This window comes from Podarcis pityusensis (genome assembly GCF_964106645.2).
Source record: "Podarcis pityusensis genome assembly, chromosome: 12".
In the NCBI taxonomy this organism is placed as follows: Eukaryota; Metazoa; Chordata; class Lepidosauria; order Squamata; family Lacertidae; genus Podarcis; species Podarcis pityusensis.
In genome coordinates this window covers 3,994,404-4,013,107 of record NC_138037.1, presented here as the reverse complement: position 1 = coordinate 4,013,107, position 18,704 = coordinate 3,994,404, and the positions used below count along the sequence as shown (strand labels likewise).

Genomic DNA, 18,704 nt, shown 5'->3' with positions numbered 1-18,704 from the left:
GGATAATAATTAATAATAATAATAACAACAACAACATAATTTATTATTTATTCCCCAGCCACTCTGGGCAGCTTCCAATGGAACACTAAAATACAATAACCTAATAAACATTAAAAGCTTCCCTAAACAGGGCTGCCTTCAGATGTCTTCTGAAAGTTTAGTAGTTATTTTTCTCTTTGACATCTGGTGGGAGGGCGTTCCGCAGGTGTCACGACCGAGAAGGCCCTCTGCCTGGTTCCCTGTAACTTGGCTTCTCGCAGGGAGGGAACCGCCAGAAGGTCCTCGGAGCTGGACCTCAGTGTCCGGGCTGAAGGATGGGGGTGGAGACGCTCCTTCAGGGATACTGGACTGAGGCCGTTTAGGGCTTTCAAGGTCAGCACCAACACTTTGAATTGTGCTCAGAAATGTACTGGGAGCCCATGTAGGAGGCCTCTGCTTGTATGTAAGGGGCAGAGAGCTGAGGGATCACGAGGGTTTCACCTCTCCCTACTTAACAGGAGTCAAGACCATTTATATGTGTGTAGGCTTGCAGGGGTCTGAAGGTTTGAAGTTTCACCAGCTCCCTCCCCAGAATCTTCAGGGGAGGAAGTAAAATTTGAAGACTGGGGGGTGAGAAAGAAAACTCGGTTGTGGGATGTGGCAAGGTAAGGACCCCTGACCATTTAGGACCAGTCGTGACCGACTTTGGGGTTGCGGCGCTCATCTTGCTTTACTGGCCGAGGGAGCTGGCATACAGCTCCGGGTCATGTGGCCAGCATGACTAAGCCGCTTCTGGAGAACCAGAGGAGAATACGGAAACGCTGTTTACCTTCCCGCTGAAGTGGTACCTATTTATCTACTTGCACTTTGACGTGCTTTTGAACTGCTAGGTGGGCAGGAGCAAGGACCGAGCAATGGGAGCTCACCCCATGGCAGGGATTCGAACCGCCGACCTTCTGATCGGCAAGTCCTAGGCTCTGTGGTTTAACCCACAGCGCCACCCGCGTCCGCAGGGACAGGCTAATTTCTGCTCACGGAGGGCCTACACAGGACATGTTCCTTTACAAGACACTTGGCCACTTCTATCTTTTAGTGTGGCAGGACCTACACTTTGGAACTCCCTGCCTATTGATACCAGTGCAGACAAGATTAACTAGGCATGTAGAATGTTGTCGTATTTTTTAGTTTATCGATGATTTCATTTGTTGGGATGTTTAAAATTTTTCTTGACGATTCTACTGCTTTGTCTTTTTTGAGGGTTGTTTCGGCAGTTTCCCTTTTTCACTATCAGGTGGTGTAAAAATCTTATGCAATAAAATAAGTAAGGCGCTGCCTTTAATTAATTTATTTCTTAGTTCCCTGGCTCTTTTCCGCTCACTGGAATCACTCACGCTCCCTCTTCCTTTCCCTGGTCATCTGCCAAGAGGAAGCTCTTTTAATTACAGGAAGAAAAAGAAAATTGCTCCACAGGCTTAGATGGCGTTTGTCCGAGACCATCTGGGACTTCTGGGCAATGATCAATTTATCTATGAACAACTGATGCAGCAAAGAAACATTGGGGGTTTTTGGTGGGGGGAGAGAAATTTATTTGTTTGACAGGTTTCCTTTCCTTGCACAATACTTTAGAGCAGATTCTGATTGCTGAGAGGCAATTTAGAACCGGTGACATATTTTGGGATTAAACAGCCCTTTCCTGGCGAAGATCCAAAGTGTTCTCCTATGTTTGCTGCCCGCTCTGGTTTCCAGGCACACTAAGTCAATTATAAAAAGTGTCAGGATTTTGATGAGTGAGGCCTGGTAACTATGGGAACCGTGAACCGCAAGCTAAGGTTACTTACCTAAAGGGCCGCATTTCCATTAAAATGTAAGCTCCGATGGCTCCTGCTCAGGGACAGCTCATCCCTTCGTTTCGGATTTTAACAGGGCTGCTGAACCACCCACCCTCCCGCACCCAGAGAACGGAGGGGAGGCAGGCAGGGACCAGAAGCAGTCGGCAGGGCCGGCCCTGTGATGAGGCAGAGTGATGCAGCTGCCTCAGGTGGCAGATGCGGAGGGGCCAGAGCTGTGAGTGCTCTGCATTCCCTATGCTAGCCAGCTGCCGTCAAGTGCGGTGGAAGATGCATTCCTTTGACCACTATTGGGGTAAGATGCTGGTCCGATTGGCTCCTCTAAGGGCCTTGGGAAGGGCGCCATCTTGTCCTCCTCAGGCAGCAAAATGTCTTGAGCCGGCCCTGGTAGCTGGCGCCCACTGGGACTGGTAGGGCAGAAGGAAGGGAGCCCAACAGCAGGTGGCGCCAGAGGCACCGAATTCTAGTTTTGTCCTCATCCTCTTCCGTCCTGAGCTGTACAAGGGCAATGCAGATCCAACGAACCCTCCTCTATTAATACACAAACCCTCTCTGTGCAGAAAGCTAAGGAGACCTGGATAGCTCACTTGGTTAGAGCGTGATGATGATTACGCCAAAGTTGTGGGTTCGATCCCCCTATGGGACAGCTGCATAATCCTGCATTGTAAGGGGTTAGGGATGATCCTCAGGGTCCCTTCCAACTCTACCATTTTCCCTGACACCCTAGCTTTCTTCCTGAGTGGATTTTGGACCTGTATTTGGAGGCGATGCACCATGTGCTTTCCTGGAAGGTCTGAAGTGGCGGCAGGGCAAATGGTGCACCACTGAACGGAAGGACAAAGCAATGGCAATTTATCCAGGGACCGAGCAGGAGATGCCAACAGCCCAGATGTGCTCAACAGGACAACCTGGCTCCAAAGCCACAACCCTCCCCCCTTGCACACAAGCGACTTACCTTCGGTTTGGGCTCTTTAGGAGTTAAGGAGGAGGGTCGTGCGGCGCTCGTCGCCAGGCGTTTAGGGGTGGTGGCTGCGGTAGGGCTGGTGGCTTTTTTGTTTTGGCCTGGCATAGTGGTGGACGCCGGCCGCTTGGCAGGGGGAGCGGCAGCAGTGGGGGCGCCCTTGGTTTTCGCTGCTGCTGCTGCTGTTGCTGCAGGCTTTGTTGCTGAAGGCTTGGTGTCAAAACGTACACACACAGAACACACACACACAAGCAAAAAATGGACGTAACAAAAAGAAAAGAAGCGCATGGTAAACAAAAGGTCAGAGCGGCAAAAATGGGAGCAAAGAAACAAGTCGAAAAGGAAAGATGGCAGCATGCGGTTCTCTGAGCCTAAGGAAAGAGCTGCCGTGGGGAGGAGGACTAAATGTTGCACTATATAGGGAAGGGAGACTGCTCAGTCCTCAACAGCATCTCCACAAAGGTCAGGGAGAGATCCCTTTCTGAAACCCTGGAGAGCAGCTGCCAGCCAGTGCAGACAGTACAGAGCGAGATGGGCCAGTGGTCCCTCTCAGAATTAAGGCAACTTCCTAGGTTCCTGTTTAGCACTCAATCCATGCTGGACTTTGCGGAGTTAACCTCTAAGAATCAGCCCCCCGAATGAGATATTTGGTAGAGTCAATTGTTACAACAGCCTTGTAACTACATCCAGAAAAAAACACTGCAGCCCCTGTGTCTGCACAGGCCTCTTGGTAAACTGAGAAACAAGGGTGACCTGTCAAGGGGCAGCAGAGAAGAGCCATCTCTTTTCAGCTGTAGCTCAAGAGTAGAGTATCTGCTTTGCACGCAGGTTCAAATCCTGCTGGAATCTCCTGGTAGGGTTGGGAAAGGCTCATGTCTGAAATCCTGGAGAGGTGTTGCCAGTCAGTGCAGACAACAGTGAGCTTGGGGGACCTGTGGTCTGACTCAGTATAAGGCAGATTCCCATATTCCTTAATATGGGTCCCAGGATCAGTTCCCAGCTTACCTGGAGAAAAGAGTCTCAGGTGGCAGGTGAGAAGAATGACCCTTTCTCAGCTGCTACCAATCAAAGTACACAGTGGTACCTCAGGTTACATATGCTTCAGGTTACATACGCTTCAGGTTACAGATTCCGCTAACCCAGAAATAGTACGTTGGGTTAAGAACTTTGCTTCAGGATGAGAACAGAAATCGTGCTCTGGTGGTGCAGCGGCAGCAGGAGGCCCCATTAACTAAAGTTGTGCTTCAGGTTAAGAACAGTTTCAGGTTAAGAACGGACCTCCGGAACGAATTAAGTACTTAACCCAAGGTACCACTGTATACTGGGTGCCATAGCCTGGTTGGACACAGAGGAGTGGTGGCGGGAACCAGCTGGGGAAGCCCCCGGGGAAGAAGGCTCAGAGCCCAGGGATTGGTGGAGTGGTCAGAGGGAGAAGATGGAGAGGAGGAGGTGTTGGAAGCTGAAGAGGTAACAGGGCTTAGTGAATTGGGAGAGTCTGTGGCAAAGAGAAGTGTCAGTTTGCATTTCTTAGTGCATAAAGTATTGATCTGGTGCTTTTAGATCTGTCCTATTCTACTTAATTCAAGAGGGTTCTGGAAGCCTCTCTGTGTGAAAGATACAAGCAGGAGGTTCATGATGTTTGGGTTATTCCTTCAGAGAAGCTGAGTACAGCTGCCTTAAACTGGTTATGTTATCTCTTCTGACAAGGTCATACTGACTATAATAATAAGGCCAGAAGGAGCCCGGGTTTCACTTTCTCTTTCTATCTCTTTTCCTTCTAGTGTTGGTGTTCTGTACATAGTGTTAAGCTTCAGACATAATAAGTTATAATAAGTTATTGTAAGTTTAAGTTAAGTGTGCTGCAACTGGATTTCTGACGGACAGGGCCAATCCTGAATGTATTGGATTTGTGACCATTATGCTCCTTTGCCTTCAGTAGCAGTAAAGCTCTGCTGGATGAAGTATTAATTGCCTCTGGTCTATTTTTTGGGAATCCTGCAACGTGTTTTTACTCTGCTAACTATACGCTGAGTTCTGCTCTGGTTCAATACTGAGTAGAATTCCATGACAAGAAGTCCATAATCAGAGGCGGAAGCAGGAGAGGAAGGAGGCCAAGAGGCAGAGAGGAGTCCGGCAGGTGAAGAGTCACAGACGTCTCCCCCTCCTGATGCAACAAACTCCTCTCTCCCCTTGTCTCCCTGAACCAGAAGAGGGCTGAAACCAGTGGAGAAGTGGCAGGCTGCATGCAGGCACAGTCTCTGATTGCCTGGAAAAAGCCCTGGAGATGAGGGGACTTAAGAGAGTCTCTGCAACTGTTTCATTGGGGCAAGACCTACAGAGGAAGAGTTGTCTGCCACTTCTTGAAACAATCCATCTTATCCAAAATTTGTAATGTTTGAAACAGAAACAACATCCTTGGCAGCACATTCATTTTTATCACAGCAATTCGGCCTAACAATGATAACTTCAAATTTGACCATATTTCTAAATCCTTTTTCACTTCAATCCAACATTTTTCATAATTATCCTTAAATAGATTTACATTTTTAGCAGTCATGTTAACCCCTAAATATTTCACTTTCTTAACCAATGTTAGTCCTGTCTCTTCCTGAAACTTCTCTCTCTCATTCACAGTTAAATTTTTCTCTAAGACCTTAGTTTTCATCTTATTCAGCTTAAAACCTGCTACTTGCCCAAATTCTTGAATCAGTTCCAATACCCTTTTTGTACTAGATTCTGGTTACTGTAGGGTCAATACTAAATCATCAGCAAATGCTTTCAGTTTATACTGTTTAGCTCCCACTTGTATACCTTTGACCTCTTGGTCCTTTCTTATCATGTTTAACAGAACCTCAAGGGCCGATATAAAAAGCAGTGGAGAAATTGGGTAACCTTGTCGTGTCCCTTTCTCAATCTTAAACTCTTCTGTCGCTACATTGTTCACAATTAATTTTGCCTTTGCTCATTAGGCCTGACACACCTGTGCAGTTTGTTTTTTTCTAATAATGTGTTAACATCACTGACTCCGTGTGATTTACCGCTGGCTGGCTTGCTCCTGACCTATTTTCCAGAAAGGGCAACCTATTCACAACGTGATAGCCGTCAGAACGCAGGGAGCTGCTTTATACAGAATCGGACCACTGGTTCATCTCGCTCAGTACTGCCAGCGTCAGGGATGGAGGAACTGTGGTCGTCCGTGTGATGCTGGACTCCAGCTCGCATCATTCCTGAAAGGGAGTTGGAGTTCAACCACATCTGGAGGTTCCCTAATCCCTGGTCTAACTTCACTGGCAGAGGGAAAAGATGAAGTGAGCAGTTCAGCTGCTCTTCATTTCCAACTTGACACAACACAATTCACTCCAGGCCTACTTATGTCTGAGGACTCCTCCAAGCACGCAGAACAGGGCTGGGTACAGAGCAGACATTGGGAAGAAAACTGCTCAACATCTGTGCCAGGACTCTTCTCATAGCCACCACTGGGTTAGAAATGAGGAGCTTAGGGATGGGGTTAACAGCCTTGAGTGCCATCAAACTGGGCTTGGTAGCCAGCTACTTTTCTTGGGAGCCCATCAGCTCAGAGGACAGAACTTATCGTTCGAAGCAAAAAGGGGGAAAGCAGGGTGCCGAGAACCAAAACCCGCAGCGCTGGAAGCACAACACGGTCGAGCCTCACCTTGGCTTTCTTATCGGGGCTTGGCGGAAGCTCCTTGCTTGGTGGGGCCGCGATGTCGTTCGCTGTGGTGACCTCGGCGGCTGGTTTTATCTCTTCTGGTTTTGCTGACCGAAGCAAAGAAGGGAAAAAAGGAAATTAATTTAAAAATGCACTCGGATTCCATGCATCAACAACAGGCCTTTAGCAGAGGCTGTATGACAGCACGAAAGGAAGAGAGGTGGAGCTTGGACAGAGCTCAAAGAGTGCAGCTGAAGGGACAGGTATCGGTGCCTCTTTCACTACCGCAGGGTGCTGCAAAGTCTTCCCATCACACTGGGAGTGGACTTCTACATGCTGGTTAGAGGGATTTGCCGTTTTTAGGCAGCAAACTTGGCTTCTCTAAGCTTAATCTAGAAATGGTGGAACGCACGGCACGTAGATCTGTTTCCACCACCACCCCAAACCCCCATTTTCAGCCCACGAACAGCAAAAGTCAACCTGCCTTGACAACAAGCTATGAGCTCAGTTTCCACTTGTGTGTGATGTTACTCTGCAACCCATTTTGAGTGGATACCAGCCAAGAAGCCACCCTAAAATATTCCTACTTGCCTATCTAAAAGGGATGCTATCCTGGAAAATGATCAAGAAACAGGAATCAACCTTTTAACTGCTGCTAAGATGATGCTAGCTAGAATTTGGGGAGGGGCGAGTATATCTCCTACCATACGCAAATGGATGGGGGGGGGGGAGAATTGGTTGATAGTAACCATGATCAAATGAACTTATTAAATCCAGACTAGCAGATTTTTGGAAAAATAGGTATATATTGTGTAATATTCTGGAATAACAACTTTAATGGTGATATTCTGCCGCATGCTGCCTTCAACTTGTTGTATTATTAACAATATTTCTTTATGGGTATTCTTTGGTTTACCGTAATGAAATCTAAAGAAATAAGATTAAAAAAGCAGAAGCCACGGCTGCTGGAGGGGTTTTCGGAATGCCTTCTGTACTATGCCTACGCAGGATTTCAAAAGTCGTCAGAAGCGCCATGATCTAGCCATGCCCATCTTCCAGGCCCTGATAAACGTGGATCCGAATGGCTTTTAAGATTTGCATCCATTCAGAACACATTCAAAAATGTCAAGCCTTCACACTGCCATGCACTGAGGCTGAACACATCGGCACACATTAACTCCCTTTCCATCGCTCGGTTCTAACCATAACTGGCGTGTGGATGCAGAGACTTTGCTTGCACTTGCAGACCACAGGAGATCATTAGCAAGGGGTCTAGACTGATCCAGCAGCTCTGCTATTACAGAGCTCATCTCAGCGATCCCAGGAGCCAGAAACACCAGCTAGGAGACTTCAAGGAAGGCGCTGCAGGGTGGCAGCCAGGAAGAGAAGGATTTTGGAGGTATGCAACTGCTAGGAGTTAAATGCAGTTGAGGGAAAATGCAACGTGGGAGGGACAGTGGGTCTTCCTCCTGCCACAGGAAGTGCTCCCGAAGCACAGCAAGTTCTTACTATCACGATACGGACCAGATCGCAGGAAGCCGCCTTATGCCCAGAACTACGTGATGTGGAAAAATGCTTCATCCTGCACAGAGGAAGCAAAAGCAGCCGCCAGCACAGTATGGTCCCATCAACTCCAGCCAACACCGCCAGTAATCAAGGGTGAAGGGAGCTGCATTCTAGGATGCTGGCGGTCCCCGACATATTTTAAAGTCTAACTGGAGAAGAAGAGGATCCTTCTGAACATCCACCAGCCCACATGTCGTGCTCCTTTTCTCTGCATTTGTGGTCCCCAGAAACTGATTCAGAAGCATCACAGCCTCTGACTGTGGAGGCAGAGCAGAACCATTGTGGCAAATAATTAATAATAATAATAATAATAATAATAATAATAATAAATTTATATCCCACCCATCTGGCTGGGCTTCCCCAGCTGCTCTGGGTGGCTCCCAACAAAATATTAAAATATCGTAATGTATCAAACATTAAAAGCTTCCCTAAACAGGGCTGCCTTCAGATGTCTTCTAAAAGTCTGGTAGTTGTTTTTCTCTTTGACATTTGATGGGAGGGTGTTCCACAGGGCAGGTGCCACTACCGAGAAGGCCCTCTGCCTGGTTCCCTGTAACTTGGCTTCTCGCAGGGAGGGAATAGCCCCTGAAAGTCTTCTCTTCCCACAAACGTGTCAAATCCTCTTTTAAAGCCCTCCAAATTGGTGGGCATCAACACCTCTTCCGGGAGCGAATCCCATGGTTTTTAACTATGAGGTGTGTGAAGAAGGACCTCTGTAAGTCTGTCCTGAATCTTCCAGCAATGTTTGGGTTTGGAAAGGGCTCAGTTGGCTGATTGTGACCGGGGGGAGGAAAAAGGAGAGCACATTCCCCTGGGAGGAACACCTAAAACCCTTTGGCACATGAGCTGGCAATACCAAAGGAGGGAGCTGATCTGCTGCAATGTAGGTTTCTTTCTGGGCCGAGAAGGTAATGCCCAAAAGAGCCCATGCCAAAGGAGCCGTGTACCTGGCACTACCCGAGAGAGGCAGGAAGGAACTGGCGTTGTAAGTAAGTAAATTTTTATTTATACCCCGCCCTCCCCAGCCAAGACCCGGCTCAGGGCGGCTAGCATCAAATATCAAATACATTAAAACACAAGCAAACAATTGATTAAAATACAGCTTAAAGATTAGAATCAGGATAAAATTAAATGATTGCCCACGAATTACAACCACAGGGAACAGGAACCTCAAGTATTCGTCAGGGCCAGCTATCCATGTTGGTCCCACCTGTGCCCATAAAAGGGCCAAAGAGGTAACTTACAGGGACCCATAGAGGGGGATCAAAGTGGGCCTGGGCCGAAGGCCAGGCAACCACTTGGGCAATGCCAGGAGGCTTCAGACTTCCGCTCAACTCCCAGTGCTGGGAATGGCTAGCTGAAATTCCTGCATTTCAGGGGGCTGGACTAGATGATCCTCAGGACCCCTTCCAACTCAACAATCCTGTGATTCTACAGTTTCGGTGCAGGGAGTGGGCTGGGATGCCTTCAGAATCCTATGCAGGGGTGTGTGAGAGGACATGGCCTTTTTTTTAATGGGTTGGACACAGGTGGCGCTGTGGGTTAAACCACAGAGCCTAGGACTTGCCGATCAGAAGGTCGGCGGTTCGAATCCCTGCGATGGGGTGAGCTCCCGTTGCTCGGTCCCAGCTCCTGCCCACCCAGCAGTTCGAAAGCACGTCAAAGTGCAAGTAGATAAATAGGTACCGCTCCAGCGGGAAGGTAAACGGCGTTTCCGTGCGCTGCTCTGGTTCGCCAGAAACGGCTTAGTCATGCAGGCCACATGACCCGGAAGCTGTACGCCGGCTCCCTCGGCCCGTAAAGCGAGATGAGCGCCGCAACCCCAGAGTCGGTCACGACTTGACCTAATGGTCAGGGGTCCCTTTACCATTACTTCTTGACTCACTTTCCACAGCAACCCTTACGGCCCCACCTTGCTCCCCTCCCTCCAAATAACGTGGCCTAGTGGTTAGAGTGCTGGACTAGGACCTGGGAGAAGCCAGCCTTCAAATCGCCACTTGGCCACAAAGATGACCTTGGTTGGGGGCCAGTCACTGTCTTCTCTCGAACTCGCCCACCTTGCAGGGATGTTGTGAGGAGAAAATGGGGAGGAAGAGAACCCTGCCTGCCATCTTGAGCTCCTCGGAGGAGGAAAAAGGGTGGGATATAAATGCAAATTAAAAATCAATAAACAAACCAGCCTTGCGTAAGCAGAGACACCAGGGGCAGGAAATGAGGGGTGAGGTTGGGGTGTTTGTGTTGCTAGAAACGAACTTCATTCCCTGCCCCTAAACCGAGTTATTAATGTGTTTCAGAATTTTCTTCCGCCACAGGCAGAAGCATGTATAATTCAGTTTGTCACACGGGCGGATTTCACACCATGGAAAAAGAAACTTGCTGCGGGACTCAGCACCCCCAGGGCCTCTGGCAGGATTAAATTAGCAGCCAGTTCACCGAGGCTTTTGGATGGCTCAGGGCTGCCTGCTGCCTTTTTAGCGACAGTCCATCTCCCCAAGTTCAAGGACACACAGACACGTCTTTAAACTCGCAGCCGCAGAGACCAGAAGTCACCTTTATGCAATAACGATCGATCTGCATTCCTACCCATTCAGCAGCCTCCATCTTGCCAGTTCTGTGTACGGTAAGACGCCACAAAACTGTTTATCCAAGCACAGAATGGGAGTTCCGTGCGGCTCCTATTTGAGATGGCAATTTATTTATGACGTGCTTATCCTACGCTTCCTGTATGGCATGGAGAAAGAGGGGAGAGATAGTTTCTCTCTTGCACACACAACGCCAGAAGTCGTGGGTTTCCAACAAAGCTGAAGATCGAAAGATGGATGGATAAGAACTTCTTCACGCAGCACAGAGTTGAGCGGCAGAACTCGCAGTGGTGGCCTCCAACTTGGTTTTAAAAGAGGATTAGACAAATTCACGGAGAAGGATCTGGGAAAGCTCAGACTCAGGGGTCAGCAACCTTTTTCAGCTGTGGGCCGGTCCACTGTCCCTCAGACCATGTGGTGGGCAGGACTATATTTTGGAAAAAAATAATGAACGAATTCCTATGCCCCACAAATAACCCAGAGTTGCATTTTAAATAAAAGGACACAGTCTACTCATGTAAAAAAACCAGGCAGGCCCCACAAATAACCCAGAGATGCATTTTAAATAAAAAGACGCATTCTATTCATGTAAAAACACGCCGATTCCTGGACCATCCGCGGGCCGGATTTAGAAGGTGATTGGGCCGCATCCGGCCCACGGACCTTAGGTTGCCTACCCCTGGCTCAGGTGGTAGAGCTCTTCAACTCAGGGTTGTGGGTTCAAGCTTTGCTCTCCCCTCCTCCCCGTCCGCTTAATTAACCACCCACCATGCTCATCAGCAAACATTTGCTTTCATTCAGCATTTAATTACGAGGCCATCCTCTCTGTAATGCTGCGCGGAGCGCCAGTGCGTGAACATTTTGCCTTTCCCCCTCCCCATCCCCTCAGCCCGGGAATACCTCAGGGGGTGGTGTGGTGCGGGAGATGCCAAATCTTAATCAGGCCTGTTCATTAGTTCGTAAAGGCTGATGGGGGAGACCTTTCTGGCTGATGGAGCAGAAAGGAAGCCCGGACCCCCCTCCCCAAATAGGTATTGCGAGGACATCTCGCACGTGGAGGGGTGCAGCCCCTCCATCCAGTAATTTGTCTCGACTCATCGGCGCAGCTGCCCTGGTAGAGAACAACCCCCCCCCCAAAAAAATTGTTCTATTCCGGGGTCTTCAAGGAGCCAGAGCCACGTTAACTTGAGAATGATTCAACTCCTCTTTCTAATGATCTTGCTAATCCAGCTATTGATCCAAAAAGAAATCTTCACTTGGGGGCCAGGGAGCGCCTATGCCAGCCACTTTTGAATGTTCAGTTTGTTTGGGGGGTTTTTTATTTAAAAAATTGTTTTTTAAAAAATTCTTATTTAAAATTTTTTGTTGGGTCTCTGGACCGTAATAAAGATTGATGGTGATTTAAAAAGTTTGTATTGTATGCCTAAACAGGCAGCCCTGTTTAGGGAAGCTTTTAATGTCTGATGTATTACGATATTTTAATATTTTGTTGGAAGCCACCCAGAGTGGCTGGGGAAGCCCAGCCAGATGGGCGGGGTATAAATAATAATAATAATAATAATAATAATAATAATTTGAAGTTCGATCTGTCAAGAGTGCACAAACTAGCAACAGTCTTGTGCATGTTGTTGCCCCCTCGTAGAGGTCGTTTGTCTCATGTATAAAGAAGCATGCTTAAAAGGTCTGGAAAGAAGCCTGTAGGCGAGCTCAGTCAGTAAAGCGCAAGACTTTTAATCTCAAGGTTCCGGGTTTGAGCCTCACGAAGGGCAAAAATATTCCTGCATTGCAGGGGGTTGGACTAAATGACCCTTGTGGTCCCTTCCACCTCTATAATTCCATGATTCTATTCAACTAGATTTTACTCCGTGTGTCTGCTATGAGTAAAAGTTTCGATGCAAACCCAAAGTTTGATCTAGCACCAAACCGGTGCAAGGAACAGGGTGAATGCCCAACGAACAGGTTGCCTGGAGCAGTTCAATTATGAAGAGTTGGAAGGACCCTAAAGGGTCATCCAGCCCAACCGCCTGCAATGCGAGGAATTATGCGCTATGTAGCTAAGGCTTGGCAATGACAAACCTAGACAGCATCTTAAAAAGCAGAGACATCACCTTGCCGACAAAGGTTTGTATAGTTAAAGCTATGGTTTTCCCAGTAGTGATGTACGGAAGTGAGAGCTGGACCATAAAGAAGGCTGATTGCCGAAGAATGGATGCTTTTGAAAAATGGTGCTGGAGGAGACTCTTGAGAGTCCCATGGACTGCAAGAAGATCAAACCTCTCCATTCTGAAGGAAATTAGCCCTGAGTGCTCACTGGAAGGACAGATCCTGAAGCTGAGGCTCCAATACTTTGGCTACCTCAGGAGAAGAGAAGACTCCCTGGAAAAGACCCTAATGCTGGGAAAGATGGAGGGCACAAGGAGAAGGGGACGACAGAGGACGAGATGGTGGGACAGTGTTCTCGAAGCTACCAACATGAGTTTGACCAAACTGCGGGAGGCAGTGGAAGACAGGAGTGCCTGGTGTACTCTGGTCCAGGGGGTCAAGGACACGACTAAACAACAAGCTAATGCTCCCTGCTCAAGACTGGCATTGGCCAACTCTTAGGCCTGGCCGGCTGCCTTCAGCTTCTCAAAACCAGAGCCAAAATCTGCTTACAGATTCTCATGCGAGGCAAGACTTAGCAGCCCTAGGGGGTTGTCCATGTCTCCCCCCTCAAAGCACAGTATCCACAAAGATTTCTCAAGGGCAAAGTCCCAATGACAGCTAAAACGGACCACTTCAGAATGGCATCGGAAACAGGGAAGTCAAGAACACGCCTTGGAAGCGACCCTCAAGTGCTGAGCACACTGCCTATTTCTCTAATACAGCTCTAGGACCCTTCGCCAACATCAGATGACGTTGGACTACAAATCCCATCAGCCTCAGACAGCACAGTGGGGGGTGGGAATTGCAGTCCATCGACAGAGAACCTGTGTGGTGCAACGGTTAGAGAACTGGACTAGGACCTTGGAGATCAGGGTTCGAATCCCCACTCAGCCACAAAGCTCTCACTGAGCGACCTTGGGCCAGTCACTAGTCTACCTCACAGGGTTGCTGTGAGGATTAAACAAGAGGAGAACCATGTATGAAACCGTGAACTCCATGGAGAAAAGGGTGGGATTCCTACGCAATAAATAAATAAAAAATTAAACACATGAGGGCCCAAGGTTGGCGAAGACTCTGATGAAGAACCGGCCATCTCCTACAAAAAGGATTCATGCCAAAGTGCGTTAGTGTCAAAGGACGCACCCCCAAGTAGCAAATCCCATTCAATTGCAGAGCTTTAAATTTGGGTGCTGCAGCTGTGCTGCTGCCAGGCAAATCCGTGGCACTCTGTCAGCTTGACAACTTCAGCCAAGACACCCTCGGGTACCTGGCTGTGAGCAACGGGGAGGGGAAATGCATGCGGGTTCCCAACATCCAGCCTGAAGAGCGTCCAGCAACCAGAGATCGGATGGACTTTCTGCAGAGGCACATCACTGGATGACAACTCCCACTGCTCCTGCCATGCAGTGGTTGATGGGAGTTGGAGTCCAGGAAGAGCTGCTCAACAGTGGAAAGGACACCCTCGGGAGGTAGTGGATTCTCCCTCCTTGGAGGTTTTATGGCTATCTGTCATGGACGCTTTAGCTGAGATTCCTGCATTGCAGGGGGTTGGACTAGATGACCCCTGGGATCCCTTCCAACTCTGCAATTCTATGATCATCTAGATGGGACGTGGGTAGCACTGTGGGTTAAACCACAGAGCCTAGGACTTGCTGATCAGAAGGTCAGCGGTTCGAATCCCCACGACGGAGTGAGCTCCCGTTGCTCGGTCCCTGCTCCTGCCAACCTAGCAGTTTGAAAGCACGTCAAAGTGCAAGTAGATAAATAGGTACCACTCCGGCGGGAAGGTAAACGGCATTTCCGTGCGCTGCTCTGCTTCGTCAGAAGTGGCTTAGTCATGCTGCCACATGACCCAGAAGCTGTACGCCGGCTCCCTCGGCCAGTAAAGCGAGATGAGCGCCGGAACCCCAGAGTCGTCTGCGACTGGACCTAATGGTCAGGGGTCCCTTTACCTTTACCTATGATCATCTAGAGTGCACCATGTTGGCTTCCCCCTGACATCAGGGTCACATTTTCTTCTGGGCAACCTTCCACATGCTAGCGATAGGCAGGGCCCAAGCCAAAAAACGAGTCAGAGTATTGAAAGCAAACTCTGTCCAGCAGAATCGTAAAATTGTGCAGGTGGAAGGTACTCCAGGGATCATCTAGTCCAGTGCAGGAATCACAGCTCAAGAATCGCTGACAACCTCTGCTTTAAAACCTCCAAAGAAGGAGAGTCCACCACCTTCCGCTTTCTACACATGCTCAGGTACCCGTGGTTCTATCCTCCATCCAGGCAAGCAGAAAAACATTATCAGAGTTCAAGGACACATTCCAGCCAGGCATAAAATACTCAAGGAAGTTGGGAGTTCGATGGCTGGGGAGAGTCCCAGTGGCCATGTCAGGGAAGCTGGTGGGGTGCAATTGGCCCCCAAAGCTGAGGGTCTCCACCCTTGATGCAGAAGCACAAATTCATTTAAGAGAAAGCCTTTTGTGCAGCATTACGAGGAAAGACCTAAGTGCCTGGCTGTCAGATACGAAAAGGAAGCTCTTGCGTGAGAGGAAAGAGGTGCTCTCGTGTCACACCAGAAAGGGAAGGCAGGTATAAAACACATAAACAGACCGTCGCAGTCAGAAGAGGCTATGTTTAATTGATTATATAACTCCACGCAAACCGTTTTTATATAACGCCGAAAGAACTCAGGCACTTATTTGAACATGTACTCAGGACGGCTTTGGGGATTTCTGCACAATGAGAGAGAGCATGTGTTATCTGCAGACCAGCCCTGTGAATTCTGGATAGGTATTTGAGTATATGATATGATTTGGGTTTGTTTCCTTACCACTCAAACTAGAAGGCTAAGCCAATTTAGGGGCAGGTGAGGAGACAAAATGATGTGCTTCAAAGAGGAAGCAAGTTTTAAGAAACAGAGATAAAAGGAGGCACTTTGGACCAGCACTATGAATCCAGAATAAATATGTGGATATGATATGATTTGGATTCCCCCCTCTCAAACGAGAGGGGTGGTCCAATGTGGGACCAGTGAGGATCCGTGGCGATGTGCTGCAAAGGTTTAAGAGGAAGGAAGTTCTGAAAAGTTGGAGACGCAAGAAGAAATTCCAGTACTTCCATAAACACCAAATGCTTGCAAAGTGTGAATCTCCAAATTCTGAGAAACTGGGCCGACGGAGGCATTGGGTCACAACAATCTGAAGCTGATAATTCATTGAACTGGCAGCAGAACAGCTCCCCGCTGGGTTCCAAGCCCTCTGGCCACTAGGTAATACCAGAAAATGTAATAAAAATGGACTGCTTCCCACATTTAACTCCAGCTCTGCTAATCTAAAAATGGGGCTGTTTTGCATTAGTGGGGGGGGGGGCACTCTAAACAGCGTTAGAGGTAGAAAGGTTTCGCCCCCTTTGCCTCCCTCCCCAACACACACTGGGGTTTTCTTGCCTTATAGACTGAGGCTGGTTTTAAACCTGACCCTTCACAGCGAGGCAAGACATTTGCAATCCAATTAACACAGCTTCTGTTTGTGCCAGCAGCTTTCCTCGGGCTCAAAAGCTGCCTGCCCTGCTACATTCTTCACATTTAAAGTTCCTACTGTAAACACCCAAGCTCTGAAGAAGAGTCCTGTGTAATCCGAAAGCTCACACTTTCAGCCTCCTGAAATGTATGGTTAGTCCATGGAACGCCGCCAGGCTGTTCGAAGGCAAAGCCTCGCTTGAGCTGTGCTTTTGGTAGTGAGCAGCGTTAATTCTTCAGCAGCTGGTAACTCCACCAAGACGAGAGACTGTCTTATCCTTTATATATACCCAGTGGGTCACTGTGGTCTGTGGGAGAGCTTCTCCTTCCTCCAAGACCCAAAAATATCACAAGCCAAGCTCCACATTAACTTGGGCACAGGGCTTTGGAGTGTGGCTGCCCCTGTTCTGTCGAGATACAGCAGACACCCACTATCTGCACGGAAATTTTACTTTTCCCCCAATGAACCGAATGACTAGGTCTCTAACCACAGTTGCCCCCTCCTTGTGGTTTGTTAAATTTAATCTGCTTTTATTTTTTGCATGGTTTTAAACTTTTTGAAAGCTGCTTTTATTGCATTACTATTACTTAAGTGAATCGCATTCATTGTTCTGATGAATTTATTGTAGTTTATATGTTACCGTAAGAGACACGGGTGGCGCTGTGGTCTAAACCACAGAGCCTGGGGCTTGCCGATCAGAAGGTCGGCAGTTCGAATCCCCACGATGGGGTGAGCTCCTGTTGCTCGGTCCCTGCTCCTGCCAACCTAGCAGTTCGAAAGCACATCAAAGTGCAAGAAGATAAATAGGTACCACTCCAGCGGGAAGGTAAACGGCGTTTCCGTGGGCTGCTCTGGTTCGCCAGAAGCGGCTTAGTCATGCTGGCCACATGACCTGGAAGCTGTCTGTGGACAAACGCTGGCTCCCTCGGCCTATATAGCGAGATGAGCGCCGCAACCCCAGAGTCGTCCGCGACTGGACCTAATGGTCAGGGGTACCTTTACCTTATATGTTACCGTATTTGATATAATAGTGCTTGCAGTGTTTCCCTCTCCCCGACGCTGTTGTGATGATTGTGAGCCGCTCTGAGCTGAGCGTTGGAAGATAAAAGGAAGCCCTTTTTCACGCAGCATGTGGTTAAAACTGCGGAACTCCCTTACACAGGAGACGGTGCTGGCCACCAATTTGGATGGTTTTAGAAAAGGATTAGACCAGGCTTCCTCAAACTCGCCCTCCAGATGTTTTGAGACTACAATTCCCATCATCCCTGGCCATTGGTCCTGCTAGTTAGGGATCATGGGAGTTGTAGGCCAAAAAAAATCTGGAGGGTCGAGTTTGAGGAAGCCTGGATTAGACCAATTCATGGAGAAGAGGGCTATCGATGGCTATGAGCCAGGACAGCTATGCTGTGACTCCAAGGCCAGAGGAAGCAGTGCTTTTGAATGCTAGTTGCTGGAAATCACAGGAGGGGAGAGTGCTGTTTTGCTCAAATCCTGCTTCCTGGTTTCCCACAGGGATTTGGTTGGCCACTGTGAGCTGGATTAGATGGGTCATTGGCCTAATCCAGCAAGTTCTTCTTATGTTCTTAGAGTACATCACCTTTGGGTCAAACATATGTTGGAAATGTAAAGAAAAGGAAGGGACCTTTTACCATATGTGGTGGGAATGCAGAGAAATGAAAAAAAATTGGGAAATGATATATAATGAATTGAAGAAAATGTTTAAAATGACATTTGTATAAAAAAACCCAGAAGCATTTTTGTTAGGGATTGTAGGACAAGACCTGCCAAGGAATATAAAGAACTTATTTATGTATGCTACAGCAGCGGCAAGAGTCTTGATGGCACAAGGATGAAAGAATGAGGAAATCCCGACAAAAGAACAGTGGCAAGAGAAATTGATGTACTATGCGGAACTGGTGAAACTGACATACAAATTGCGAGATAAGGACAACTGTCACTTTGACGAAGAATGGGAACTTTTTACAAATTATTTAAAAAGACAACAAAATGAACTGGACTCCTTGTCAGGTTTTGAATAAACATACACAAATTCATTGAGGGTTAATATAAAAAGGTAAAGGGACCCCTGACCATTAGGTCCAATTGTGGCCGACTCTGGGGTTGCGGTGCTCATCTCGCTTTACTGGCCGAGGGAGCCGGCCTTCCGGGTCATGTGGCCAGCATGTGGCGAACCAGAGTAGCGCACAGAAAAGCCGTTTACCTTCCCGCCGGAGTGGTACCTATTTATCTACTTGAACTTTGATGTGCTTTCGAACTGCTAGGTGGGCAGGAGCAGGGACCGAGGGTTAATATAGTAGATAGATAATATAAGGATGTATACAATTTTACAATATGCAGAGAACAACGTGAGTTGAGAAATCAGAGAGAGAAGCTGAGGGAAGTTTTGTGGGGAGGGTTTCTTGGGGAGGTGGGGGGGAAAAGGG

General features: G+C 48.2%; 1 protein-coding gene across 13 annotated transcripts in view; it reads right to left on the bottom strand.

Moving 5' to 3' along the window:
• The window catches only part of MAP4 (microtubule associated protein 4), a 178,330-nt gene that overhangs the window by 32,367 nt on the left and 127,259 nt on the right, over positions 1 to 18,704 (bottom strand). For 12 of the 13 annotated variants that reach the window (XM_080973943.1, XM_080973950.1, XM_080973953.1 and 9 more), the window contains one exon: positions 6,461 to 6,564. In XM_080973943.1, the coding sequence (XP_080830069.1) occupies positions 6,461 to 6,564 (104 nt within the window). Of the gene's footprint in view, positions 1 to 2,781; positions 2,998 to 6,460; positions 6,565 to 18,704 lie in introns of all 13 variants that reach the window. The other variant, XM_080973947.1, reaches the window with a different exon arrangement.